Source organism: Macrobrachium nipponense, chromosome 19, assembly GCF_015104395.2.
Source record: "Macrobrachium nipponense isolate FS-2020 chromosome 19, ASM1510439v2, whole genome shotgun sequence".
NCBI classification, from domain to species: Eukaryota; Metazoa; Arthropoda; class Malacostraca; order Decapoda; family Palaemonidae; genus Macrobrachium; species Macrobrachium nipponense.
The window spans coordinates 64,489,440-64,502,081 of record NC_061088.1 but is presented as its reverse complement, the minus strand read 5'-3'; the positions used below and the strand labels follow the sequence as shown (position 1 = coordinate 64,502,081).

The 12,642-nt window shown below is 46.1% G+C and overlaps 1 protein-coding gene across 1 annotated transcript in view; it reads right to left on the bottom strand.

Annotated features, from left to right (window-relative positions):
* Positions 1 to 6,912: 6,912 nt before the first annotated feature.
* Positions 6,913 to 12,642, bottom strand: part of LOC135217567 (cytosolic Fe-S cluster assembly factor nubp1-like) — a 184,004-nt gene continuing 178,274 nt past the window's right edge. The window contains exon 9 of the mRNA XM_064253536.1: positions 6,913 to 9,244. Coding sequence (XP_064109606.1) covers positions 9,213 to 9,244 — 32 coding nt within the window. The 3' untranslated portion in view covers positions 6,913 to 9,212. The remainder of the gene's footprint in view (positions 9,245 to 12,642) is intronic.

Here is a 12,642-nt window from a genome sequence, read left to right as displayed (position 1 = left end):
TCTCGAGTGACGACAGGTGGCCGATCACGACTTGCCATTGCTGAGCTGCCTGTTCCTGCCGAGACAGGAACCGGCCGGCTGCCTCCCTGAATTTGCTGATCCTCAAGTCTGCGGGGCGGACTTGAGCTGCTACCGTATCGATCAGCATACCCAGGTACTTCATCTTCTGCTTGGTTCGAGATCGGACTTCTCGTAGTTTATCACGATCCCCAGATCGCGACAAAACTTTAGAAGTCGATCCCTGTCCTGCAGCAAACTGCGAGCGGGAGCTTGCCAGGACCAGCCAATCGTCGAGATACCTCAGAAGACGTATCCCGTGCGAATGGGCCCAAGCAGACACCAGCGTGAACACTCTCGTGAACACCTGTGGGGCGGTTGAGAGACCGAAGCAGAGTGCCCTGAATTGGTACACCGTCCCGTCGAAGATGAAGCGGAGGTACTTTCTGGAGGACTGATGGATGGGTATTTGGAAATACGCATCCTTCAGGTCCACTGAAAGCATGAAGTCGTTCTCCTGATGGAGTCCAGCACGGAACGTGCCGTCTCCATCTTGAACCGAGTCTGGCGAACAAATCGGTTCAGGGGAGAGAGATCTATCACCGGGCGCCAGCCCCCCCGATGCCTTTTCCACTAAGAAAAGGCGGCTGTAAAAGCCCGGTGACCGATCCACTACGACTTCTACAGCTCGTTTTGGTCAGCATGGTCTTGATCTCCTGCCGAAGAGCGTCGTCCTTTGAGGATCCCAGAACATATGTCTGCAGATGGACCGGGTTGGAGGTGAGGGGTGGCCGAGAGATTCGAAGGGTAGTAGATATCCCTCCCAAGGAACGTCTATATCCAGGTCTCGGCACCGTAGCGCTGCCAAGTTGCCCAATGGCTCGCCAGGCACCCCCCCCACTTCCGGCAGCTGGTGAGGGGGAACGCCGTCCCTAGCGTTTCCCACCTCGCTTCGACTTCTTCCCAGCACCTCCTCGGGGAAAGGAGGGCTGGGAGGAGGGCTGGTTACGGCCTCCTTTACTAGAAGTTGAAGCAGGAAGAGTCTTTCCTCGGGGCTTCGATGGAGCAGCCGTCTTAGCAGCCGAGGAAGCGCTAGCTAAACTCTTAGGCTTAGCCGCAGATGTACGAGGTTGCCCAGAAACCTTCGTAACTGCCTGCCTGGTGAACCAGACGGTCACTGTCATCAGTGCGCCGTCTTTCCACCGCAGCGTCCACCATCTCTCCGGGAAAGAGAGCGGAGGAACTCTTCATGGTCCGTTACGTAGTCCATTTACCGCTTCACGCCCGGCCCCTTGGCTACTCGTGTAAGGACAGCGTCCCTACGACGGAGAACCAAGTTGGCCCACAGGTTTGCCGTCTGATGGGCGAGGTAGAAATGGCCCTACCTCCACGAACTGGCACAGTCTCCTGAAGTCGGGGTCGTCTTCGAGGGCAGCGCCCCCGCGTCGGCCGCGACCTTGGATACTGTGAGGGACCACAGATCCAACAAGAGACTGCCTGGAAAGCTGCCATATGCGGTAGCTTTCCAGGCCCAGTTTGCCTACCTGTGCGAGAACCATAGGTTCTCTGACAGGAGCTGCTGCAGGGACACACCTGGAGTTAGCCTAGCTAGCTCCGGGTTAACCTGTTTGGGCGGTATTGGATCTACTGATGGCACGTAGAACTTCCGCTGTCGCTGCAGAGGAGGAGGAAGTAGCTTGGCAAGACCGTCCTGACTTAAGTGAGTCCTCTCGTCCTGAGACGAAATACTCCACCTGGTCAAGGACTGAGTCTGCAAGCTCCGATCGCGGCAGTCCCACCGTCAATTTGGGTTCCCTCTTCGGGCCCCAAAAATGACTCGAGCCGGGACGTGGGCTCAGATGGTGGTAGCGGCGATCCTTCCCCCAGGTCGTTGTGCTGACGAATCAGCGCAATAACCTGGGCAAAGTTCCTCTGGATCTCAGGAGTTACAGCGTCCTGAGGAGTAGGACCGTCCAGTCCCTCCAACAGGAGCAGCTCTCGAGACCCTCCTCCTTCAGAAGGAGGAACAGCAACAGACCCCTGACGGTCGCCTCCACCACTTGCGCGTACGACCTGGCTGGTCCTACAACCATGCCTGGTTCGTGCGGCGTCGTGGCGGGATCGTGAGCGGCGCACCTCTCACGATCACTCCTGGGTACCTCGCTCTTCCCGGTGTAGCCCGAGGAAGTTGAAGGTATAGGAGAGACAGACCTGACGCTCCCCCCCCCCCCGTTTTTTCGCTGGCAGGACCAGCGTACGTGGGGGGCTTGCAGCCGATCACCAACCCGCGGTGGGGATCGTGCTGCAGGCCTGGTCGTGCCGCTCACAGCTGTGGCGAGCGGCTCGACTGAGCACGTCGACCCGATCTCGTGCTCAGACGAGCTGCTGCTGGCCACCGTCTCCGTCCGGTCCCTTTGGGAGCGGCGGTCAGGTGATCTGCAGAGCTCGCTTTCGCGGTGAGACCGTGAGCGTCCTCACGGGCACGTCAAACCGCTGGTACCATCCGAAGCTGGTGCCGTTGGTCGAGGGGGACCTCTTCTCAGCCTCAACCCGTGGCCGGTCAGAGACCGTCACGTCAAACCCGAGGGTACCGGCCTGGTCGGCTACGAGACCGCGGTCCGCTGGACCTGGCGAGCGTCACTTGCGCGACTCTCGACAGTCTTCTGCTCCGTGCCTCTGTCGTGACGGTGAGCAAGCTCAGGCGTCTTGACATTGGCTGCACGGTCGCCCGAAGGAGACCGTACACTCGGACCTTCTCGCGAACGAGAAGTCGAGCCGGGTACCTGACTTAGCAGCAGTGCTACTAAGACCAGGCGCGGATGTACCAGCAGTAGCCAGCACATCCTTGGTCCCCCGTCTTCTTCTTCTTCTCAGAAGAGGAGACGGGCCCCGTTCCCGAGGGAACAGGAGGACCAGCAGAAGCACCCCCCGTCACGCCAGAGCGAGACGGGCCCTTCGAAGGTCCCGTAGGAGCCTTCTTAGGGGTGGGAGGAGGCGCAGCCTTCTTCTTCTTCGGCTTGGAAGCCTTAGAAGTCGAAGGGGAAGAGGCGGCAACAGACGACGAAGAAGACGATGAAGACGACGACGACATCTTCCTCTTCTTCTTCCTCTTCTTCGTCAGCTCTCTCAGGACGGACGTCCAGGTCTTCCATCCACGGAAAAGTCGGGCCAATTGCCGAAGCAACACGCCCCGACTGATCCTGTCCGGAAAGACCTGAGGACCGGTGGCAGCACCTCCATGACGAGACGCGACGTGGGCATGGGGGGCAGGCACGGCAGGAGCGGCAGGAAACATCAGCAGCAGGACCAGCACCATCAGGAAACCAGCACCAGCAGGACCAGCAGCAGGGCAGGACCAGCAGGCAGGCAGGACCAAGCACCAATAGGACCAGCACCAGCAGGACCAGCACCAGCAGCAACATCAACATTAGAGTCCCGCACCGCGCGCTTCGTAGGAGCGGCGCGAGGGGCTGGCCAGCAACACTCAGCTGCAGGTACGGCAGGTACGGCAGCATAATCCGGCGTCACAGACCTCTCCATCTCAGCCAAACTCATCTTTGGGATTGGGGGGGCGGGCGGTAGATCCATGGGGCGAACTTTTTGGGGCCATCGAAAGTCGGGCGTCGGCAGCAGCATAAAACCCAGGTGGCGGCGGCACGCCCCTCTTAGGCACGGCAGCGATCGGCATTTGAATTGACGCCGTTGGAGTCACTGACGCAATGTGTTGCGTATACACCAACATGAGGAGGGCGGCGTACGCTGGTGTTGACACCGTATTGGTCGTAGTTGTAACCACACCATGAGTTACCACTGCCGACCCCGCTAGCCGTTGAATCAAGCCCTGGATACTGGGGGCGGCCCTGCAGTCCCAACGACGCCCACACCTGTCCAAGGTCGTCACTCACAGAAGGCACACCTGAGGAGGAACAGTCGGGTCAGTTAGAGGGGCACCCTCACGCCTGGGGGAGGACGAACCCCACCCAGAGCGGACGGAAGACCCCGAATACAATTGCACATCCGGGTATCGGGCACCCTCCTCCACACTCGACGGATCGAGTGAGGAGAAGGACTCCGAAACCCCCCCCCGCAGGGGAAGGCGCAAATCGTGGGGGCTGAGCTGGAGGCAGGAAGGATGACGAGGTATCCGTAACCAAAGGAGTCGCTGGAGAGCTTTCCGACGACTCCTTGGTCAACCTACGCCTCTTCCTACCCTCGTACAGCACCCCACTGCGCCTCTGACCAATTTACACATACATCACATGGTTCGGTTCGGGAGCATTCTCGCCCCGACACCGAAAACACAACTCTGAGGATCAATATCTGGGTAAGAGCGGAATCCGCCGCATTTACGCCCCTCCAACCCGGACACACTCTACGGGCAGTTGGTGGGCGCGGCGAAAGCTCTTCTTGATCCATGATTAATTAATCTTCACTCAATGAAAAATGAAAACAAAGTACTTACAATTTCATCAAAGACCACACACCAAATCATTCAGAAGAAAATTGTAACATCCAAAGCACACGACGAAAATAGCGGGCAGAGCGATGACGAACATGTCCTGTCACACCACGGCCGAAAGCAAAAGTGGTTCTTCACCACCCGGGCGCGCGGCGCGCGCACGACCGGACAAGCAGTTAACTACCGTTCTCCCCTTGTTCGAAGCTTACGACCGTCCCAGCTGCCGCTAGTTACCTTCCTATTGTTAAAGGACCGAGGGTTTGTATTACGTATCGGAACAAACAGCACAGCTATTTCAGTGTAGCCTAGCTATCTACTCAAAACTTCTCACCTTGCAAGGAAGCCCCTGCTGAACTTCTCAGTTTAACAAATATAAGCCTACCCATTAAAATGTTAAAGAAACAAAGCTTTTTGCTGGGTCTTAAAACTATGTATGTAGCTTGAGCGGTGTTAAGATGATCAAAAAGTACAATGGGGAAGATAGCCAACACACATGCTGTTGTCACATGTTCGAGTGGGATGAAGGAAAAACCAAGGTAGTCTCTGAAGGACAGGAGACAGAGCCCTCTTGTCTAGTCATTTATATTATATCATTATGCCAACTAACACTATTCGGGCCAAGACCAACTATAAGAGAATTCTGAGATTGATTGGTCTGTCTCATGGAGCCCTGGGGGGACCATGAGAATGCACCTCCTTTGAGAATTCACAGTGGCTATGCTATCTAGAATGGAATTTTGGGGAAGCCTGAACACGGAGTGAAACACCTCAGAATGATCAGAAAGGTTGCTGGAATTGTATAACACCACAAGAATGGTTAGAAAAAGTGGAATGACAGTAGTGTAGTGAAACACAAGTAGAACAATCACTACAGTGGTTGAGCGCAGTAAAAAAGTCAGCAAAATGATGGAACACCAGGTGAATATGGTAAAACAGAACAGATATGGCACTGGTACAGTCACCAGAAGAACTGTTATAAGATTGATGGGACATCAGCTGAATGGTCAGCTTGAAGGAGTACTAAAACAACCGGAAAAACATTAGAATAGTGCAACACAAGCAGAATGGTTTGCCTGAACAGATGCCCAAAACACAATGTAAAACCTCATGGCAATGCTGTGACATCAAGTTTTTCTATCTTGGTTAGGTGTTGCTAATTTCTGAATACTTATGAATAAAAATGGGTAGAGATACTTCAAAATTTAAATACACTAATGTCAAAATATCAATCAGTTACCATATAGTACTACTATTTTTCTATCTGCTGGTATTATATACAATATCCTAATCATGATAAATCTCTAGGTATTAAAGATTAAAAACACACATACACCAAACAAAATATAAGCAAAAACAGATGTGGATGTAGATTGATGATCTAAAGGAATGTTAGGTGGTTGGGGAGGAGGAAGATCATGCTTGCCCTTACCTTATTACTAAACTTTTCATATTTTATTATTGGCATATGTGATCTTATAAATAAGTATTCCAAGTAAAACCTACAAATCTACAACCTTAAAGATTTTCTGTGGTTTAACCCTTTCACCTTGAGTAGGTTTTAACACCACAATAGAAGTCATCAAGTAACACTTAAAAGTTACAATTAGATAGACCCAAAGCACTGTAGTTAGGGGTTATAAAAAGACTGTCTCTCTGTCCATCATATACATATATATTATTTGTAATAATTTGTGTTAAGTCTAGACATTTAAGATAATTTGCAAATACCCTGCACTTTCATGCACCAGGATTGACAATTACATTTTGGCAGATTCCTGGATTTTTGTTACAAAATTGTGATTTAGAGATCTATCTCATGTGCACAATTATTAACCTGTTAAGCATCACCAATGGCATATCTCAGTTACTTGGCCCCTCATATCACACAGCCTTTAATGGAGTAACATGTTCTCCATATTTCAAGGTGGGTGCTGCACTGATCAAACTCAGAATATACTTTACTCCTACACAAATTGTAGGAACATCATTTGGCAACACTGGGAGTAAATGATAGAGGACATCTACCTCTTGTCTTCGAGTATGATAAATGATTGATTTCTTTTTGTTTTGAACCCATTTAAATAATTGTTTTCTTTTTGTTTTGATCCAATTTATCTCCCATATTGTTTGTTTGCTTTATGGTGTTTTTACATTGCATGGAACCAGTGGTTATTCAGCAACAGGACCAACGGCTTCGAGCATTCCAAAGTGAAAGATAAACCTTTTGCCTAAAGAGATAGTATCACTACTTGATGAAGAAACTGATGATGACTAAAAGGCTCAGCTCAAACTTCTAGCATAGACAGTGAAGATTTATTTGATTCTGAAGAAAACCATAATTTAGATTTCAGTGTGTCATTGCCAAGGTACTGAGCAGAACCAATAATTAGAGAAGCCCCTTTACTTTTCATTCACCCAAAAGTTGTGAAGTTTACTGTTCAGGATAAGGGAAACCCTTTGGAGTTTTTAAAAAAGTTTTTTTATGAAGTCATGAAGCACAATGTAACAGAAATGGATGGATTTGCCAAGCAGTCTCTAGATGAATATATAGAAAGTTTGCCTAGAATATCACGTGTACAAAAACAGTATGATACAAACGTAAACGAAAATTCAAAATAAATTCTTTTATCTTATCTTACATTATATAATATCCCAATATATTTACACAAAAAACATCAATGTAAAACAGAATTCATATAAAAGCATAAAAACCAGCATAAACTAGTAAATGACCACTCTGTGAGCAAGAAAATGTGATGATATGGGAGTGGTGATGATTCCTAATAGTGATGCTTAACTGGTTAAATTAAGTCCATTATATTTACATCTAATTTGCACTTAATATGCTTTTGGATGAGTTGCTGTGGCCTAGCTTTGACATTTTGACATCATAATGCAATATTGTTGGCAAAAACTGAGATTTATAATTGTTTCTACTCTACACAGTAGTTAATTGATTTAAATGATGTTTTGTACATAGCAAGCACCTACCTGGATCTTGGTAAAGTAATAAAAAGATCCCAGTTTGACAATTATTTTTGGAAGGATTCAAATTTTGTTTTAAAAATTGTAAATTTGAGAACTGTCTAGCCAAGGTATTTCTGTTGTTCATTCATGTGCTACGTGGTGAATCTACTTCTTCATAAACTGCACAAGAGAGAAAAGATGGTAGTTATGCACATACATAAATGGATAATCTACTAAGTTTGCTTCTAATCATGACAAAAAAAGTTTTATATAACAAGGCTTGCATTTAACTACAAAATTTATTAATCATATACAGTATGTTACTTTACTTGCATGGAATGGAAACCCTGTTGCACAAGCTTGCACCATTGGATACTGAGAAGCCTCCAATATGCATGACCAGATCCACATTTGACAATCGGCTTCAACTCTTCATTCTTCTGTGTGACTCCACATAGTCACTATCTTCACTGTCACAACCTGTGGATTACAATACTCGTGCTGCCACTATTGTGCCATAATTTTCAATATTTCATTTCACTTTTAGCTATTTTCCTTTGTGTTAGATTTTGTTTTTGGTATGTTTGACATAACTTCTCTGTGTCAATATTGGGAACTGATTATACGTACTGTTTTGATTAATTTTATAGAATTTACTTTTGGTTCATCAGTTTTACTTCCTGTTTGGTTTTTTGCAAAATGGGAGTTGCCCATGCCTGAGCTGAATAAGCCAGCAAATACCAAAATCCAACTGACTGATAAGTGTTCATGCCAAAATAACTTACCTATGGGATGGCATAGTTACCAATAAAACGACTACTATAATATGTAACTGTACTCATGAATACTGTTCAGGGAGCATGAGAGATTATAGTTTCTCACCTCATCTGAAAGAGACCTCTCTCCTTCTAGGAAACAGAATGTTTTTACTATTCAAGTACATGAATAACTCCCACTTTAAACCAGTGAAAAACTATGAAAGGAATGACTTGTTCGCTTTACAATCACATAAATCAGAACATGTATTCTTAAAACAACCACTAATTATTAACTAAAATTTAAACTGGCAGAACAAACCAATATTTTACATACTGTATCCCTAAACATCTTTTTGCTGTTCAAACGTACATATGAACTGCTAAACTTGCTCACTAATTTGTGTAAACACCAAGAGCTACGTACTGTAGTGTTAACATGTTACCAAGCTACTGGCAAGTCTTTCAATCACAGAATTGTGTGACCACCAAGAATAAAGTAATGGTGAAGTGTTACCAAACTGCTGTCAGGTCCTTCCAAGAAACATATTTTGATTTGGTACCAAACACATCACAATTTTACACTGAAAATGTTAAAATTCCTTGAATGTTATCTAAGTATAAGCCTGCCAAGATACTAGTAACTGTCAGAAACATGAAAGTACAATGTAAATTAAATGCAGGAACATGGAACATAAACCCAATTTAAACAATCAGGAGACGGATTTCAAAAATCTCACTATATATCCTCCATCATTACAATGTTGTGCAAACTGAAAAATTCAGTGGGCCTAAATGCAAACATGACAAACCTATTGTGGTTGAAGAGTACTACTACTTTACTAAAGTAGTTCACCTATGAGAGGAACTGAAGGAGACTTTTATACCTACTCATTTATTTCTAGAAGAATTTGTTTCTTTACATTACCAAAAATTATGTAAATGTTTTAGAAAAAATATTGAACTATATACCAATACTATATACCAACAAAAAATATATTTGAGACTTATCAGCTTAAAAAGTTATGCTACTGCTAAGACTGGCCATGACAGAATTCCACAATACCTGAAAAATAGAGAGGAAACTTAGAACAGAAATTTAAACGGTGAATATTGTGCAATCTATATAATTTAAACAATTAATACATTATAAAAATATTATTGTCATGACACAATAAAGTTTTATGCATACTTACCTGGCAGATATATACTTAGCTATAGACTCTGTCGTCCCCGATAGAAATTCGAATTTCGCGGCACACTCTACAGGTAGGTCAGGTGATCTACCGCCCCGCCGCTGGTGGCGGGAATAGGAATCATTCCCGTTTTCTAAGACAGATTTTCTCTTCCACCTGTCTCCTGAGGGGAGGTCGGGTAGGGGGCCATACACCGTATATATTCTGCCAGGTAAGTATGCATAAAACTTTTATTGATCATGACAATAACATTTTTATGCATTCAACTTACCTGTCAGATATATACTTAGCTGATTGGCACCTTTGGCGCAGGGTAAGAGACAGCTAATTTACTGAAATAGACAGGAAACAACATATGTTGTAGGTAATAAAAATAAAAAACCTTGATTCCTACCTGTGTTAGCAAAAGACTTCATGGCTACTGCCTAGGAGCCCGTATCGCTTCAAGAGCCTCAGCGAGGTAGTGACCTCATGCTAAGAGTTCTTGATGGTCTGTTACAGGGGTCTTACCCACTTACGCTTCAGAACCTTAGGATCTTTGTCAATGGGGTCCTATCCACTTACATGACAAAACACCTTGCCTATTGGCATGATCATAGAGCACGACACTAATCCCTTGATCACCTGATCCTCCTAATTGGGGTTAGTACTAAGATTGAAAGGAGTCATCCCGAACATCCTTTCAAGCAACCCACAACTCAACAACAATATTACAAATAATCATTAAAAACATAAAAACAAAAAAATTAAGGATCAGCGTCTGCTCCATTTCCCAGCATAGTATCCGCTGATACGATAAGGTCCATAGAGAAAAACATTTATCGTTATGTTACTCTAACATCCTTTAAATAGTGGGATTGCAAATACTGAATTGCACCTCCAATAAGTTGCTGCTAAAATGTTTCTCATGGACATATTCTTAGTGAAAGAAAGGGAAGTTGCCACAGCCCGGACTTCGTGAGCTTTTACTCTCAGCAGCTTTAAAGAGTTCTCTTGGCAATTCCTCTGAGCTTCGGTAATCACATTTCTGACAAAGAACGCCAGTGCGTTCTTTGACATAGGTCTTTTGGGGTTTCTTACCGAACACCAAAGACTTTGTCGACATCCCTGAAGCTGTGTCTTCTTTTTTAAATAGAATTTTAAGGTCCTGACTGGGCAAAGGGACCGATCCAACTCTCTACCTACCAGAGAAGAGAGTCCCTTGACTTCAAAACTTCTCGGCCAAGGTTTAGAAGGGTTTTCATTCTTTGCTAGGAATAGATCCTGGAAAGAAATAACCGCAGAGTCTTTTTTTAAATCCCACCCGAGAGTCCAAAGCATGCAATTCACTGATCCTCTTAGCAGTTGTGAGAGCCAACAGGAATATGCATTTACTAATAAGATCTCTGAATGAGATTTTATCTGGAGGTTCGAACCTGTCCGAAATCAAGAATTTTAGGACTACGTCAAGGTTCCAACTCGGGGGAATAGAAGATCTCAATTTCGTAGTCTCGAAAGACCTGATGAGATCATGAAGATCCTTATTATTTTCCAGATTCAGCCCTTTGTTTCTAAAAACAGCTGAGAGCATGCTCTTATATCCCTTGATAGTGGATACGGCCAATTTCGACTCTTCTCTTAAGAAGAGAAGAAAATCCGCGATTTCGGTCACAGAGGTATTGGAAGAGGACAGCTTCTTCAACCTACACCATCTACGGAAAACTTCCCACTTCGATTGGTAGACCCGCAAGATAGAGGCTCTGCGGGCTCTAGCAATTGCAGTTGCCACTTTCTTTGAAAAGCCTCTCGCTCTGACCAGTCTTTCGATAGTCGAAAGGCAGTCAGGGAGAGACTTTGGATGTTTTTGTGGAACCTCTCGAAGTGGGGTTGTCTGAGCAGATCTGTCCTGTTTGGGTAAAGATCTGGGGAAGTCCACCGTCCATTCCAGTACCTCTGTGAACCAGATTCGGGAAGGCCAGAAGGGAGCAATTAGAATTAGTCTCGTTCCCTCCGATGCCACAAATTTTCTTAGTACTTCCCCCAGCAATTTGAATGGGGGAAAGGCGTAGGCGTCTATGCCTGACCAATCCATGAGGAAAGCATCGATCGCCGTGGCTCTGGGATCTTCTTCTAGCGAGCAGAAGTTGTCTATCTTCCTGGAGAGGAACGTGGCAAACAGGTCGATCTGGGGTCTTCCCCAGAGGGACCACATTTGTCTGCAGACTTCTGAGTGGAGCATCCACTCTGTCGGGAGTACCTGGTTCTTTCTGCTCAACCTGTCTGCCCTTAGGTTTTTTACCCCTTGAACAAACCTTGTCCGCAGAATTATGCCCCGTTCCTCTGTCCAGGTTAATAGATCTCTCGCTATTACGTTCAGTGAGAAAGAGTGAGTGCCCCCTTGATTCCGGATGTAAGCCAGAGCTGTGGTATTGTCGGAATTGACTTGAACTACCACTCCTCTGACTTCCGCTTCAAAGTATTCCAGGGCTAGATGAATCGCCAGGAGTTCCTTCGCATTGATGTGCAGTGTAGCCTGTTGTTTGGTCCAGGTACCCGCCACTTCCTTTGGACCCAGTGTTCTCCCCCAACCTGTTTCCGAGGCATCGGAAAACAACACTCGGTGAGGGTTCCGAATCAAGAGGGACACCCCTTCGTTCTTTGTTAATGGGGTTAACCACCACTTCAGGTCGGATTTTATCCCCTGTTGAATGGGAAAACAGTCTGACAAGTCTCCTGTCTTTTGACTCCACATTTGTTTGAGATAAAACTGCAGAGGTCTGAGATTTAATCTCCCTAGGGAAATGAACTGCTCTAACGAGGAAAGGGTGCCCAGCAGACTGAGCCATTCCCTCGCCGAGGTCCGTTCTTTCCCTAAGAAGTTAGAGACTTTTTCTAAGCCTCGAGCAATTCTCTCTTGTGATGGAAACGCCCGAAAACCCCGAGAATCCATCTGTATCCCCAGATAGACTATGTTCTGTCTGGGGATCAATTGTGATTTCTCGAGGTTCACGAGTAGTCCCAGAAATTTTGTCAAATCCAAAGTCTTCTCCAAGTCCTTCAAGCACTGAAGTTCCGATTTTGCTCTTATTAGCCAATCGTCCAGATAAAGGGATATATTTATCCCTTCTAGATGTAGCCATCTCGCAACATTCATCATTAGCCTCGTGAACACTTGAGGGGCCGTAGACAGGCCAAAGCATAGGGCTCTGAATTGGAATACTTTTCCCTGCATCATGAATCGGAGATATTTCTTCGATGATGGATGCAGGGGGACATGAAAGTAAGCATC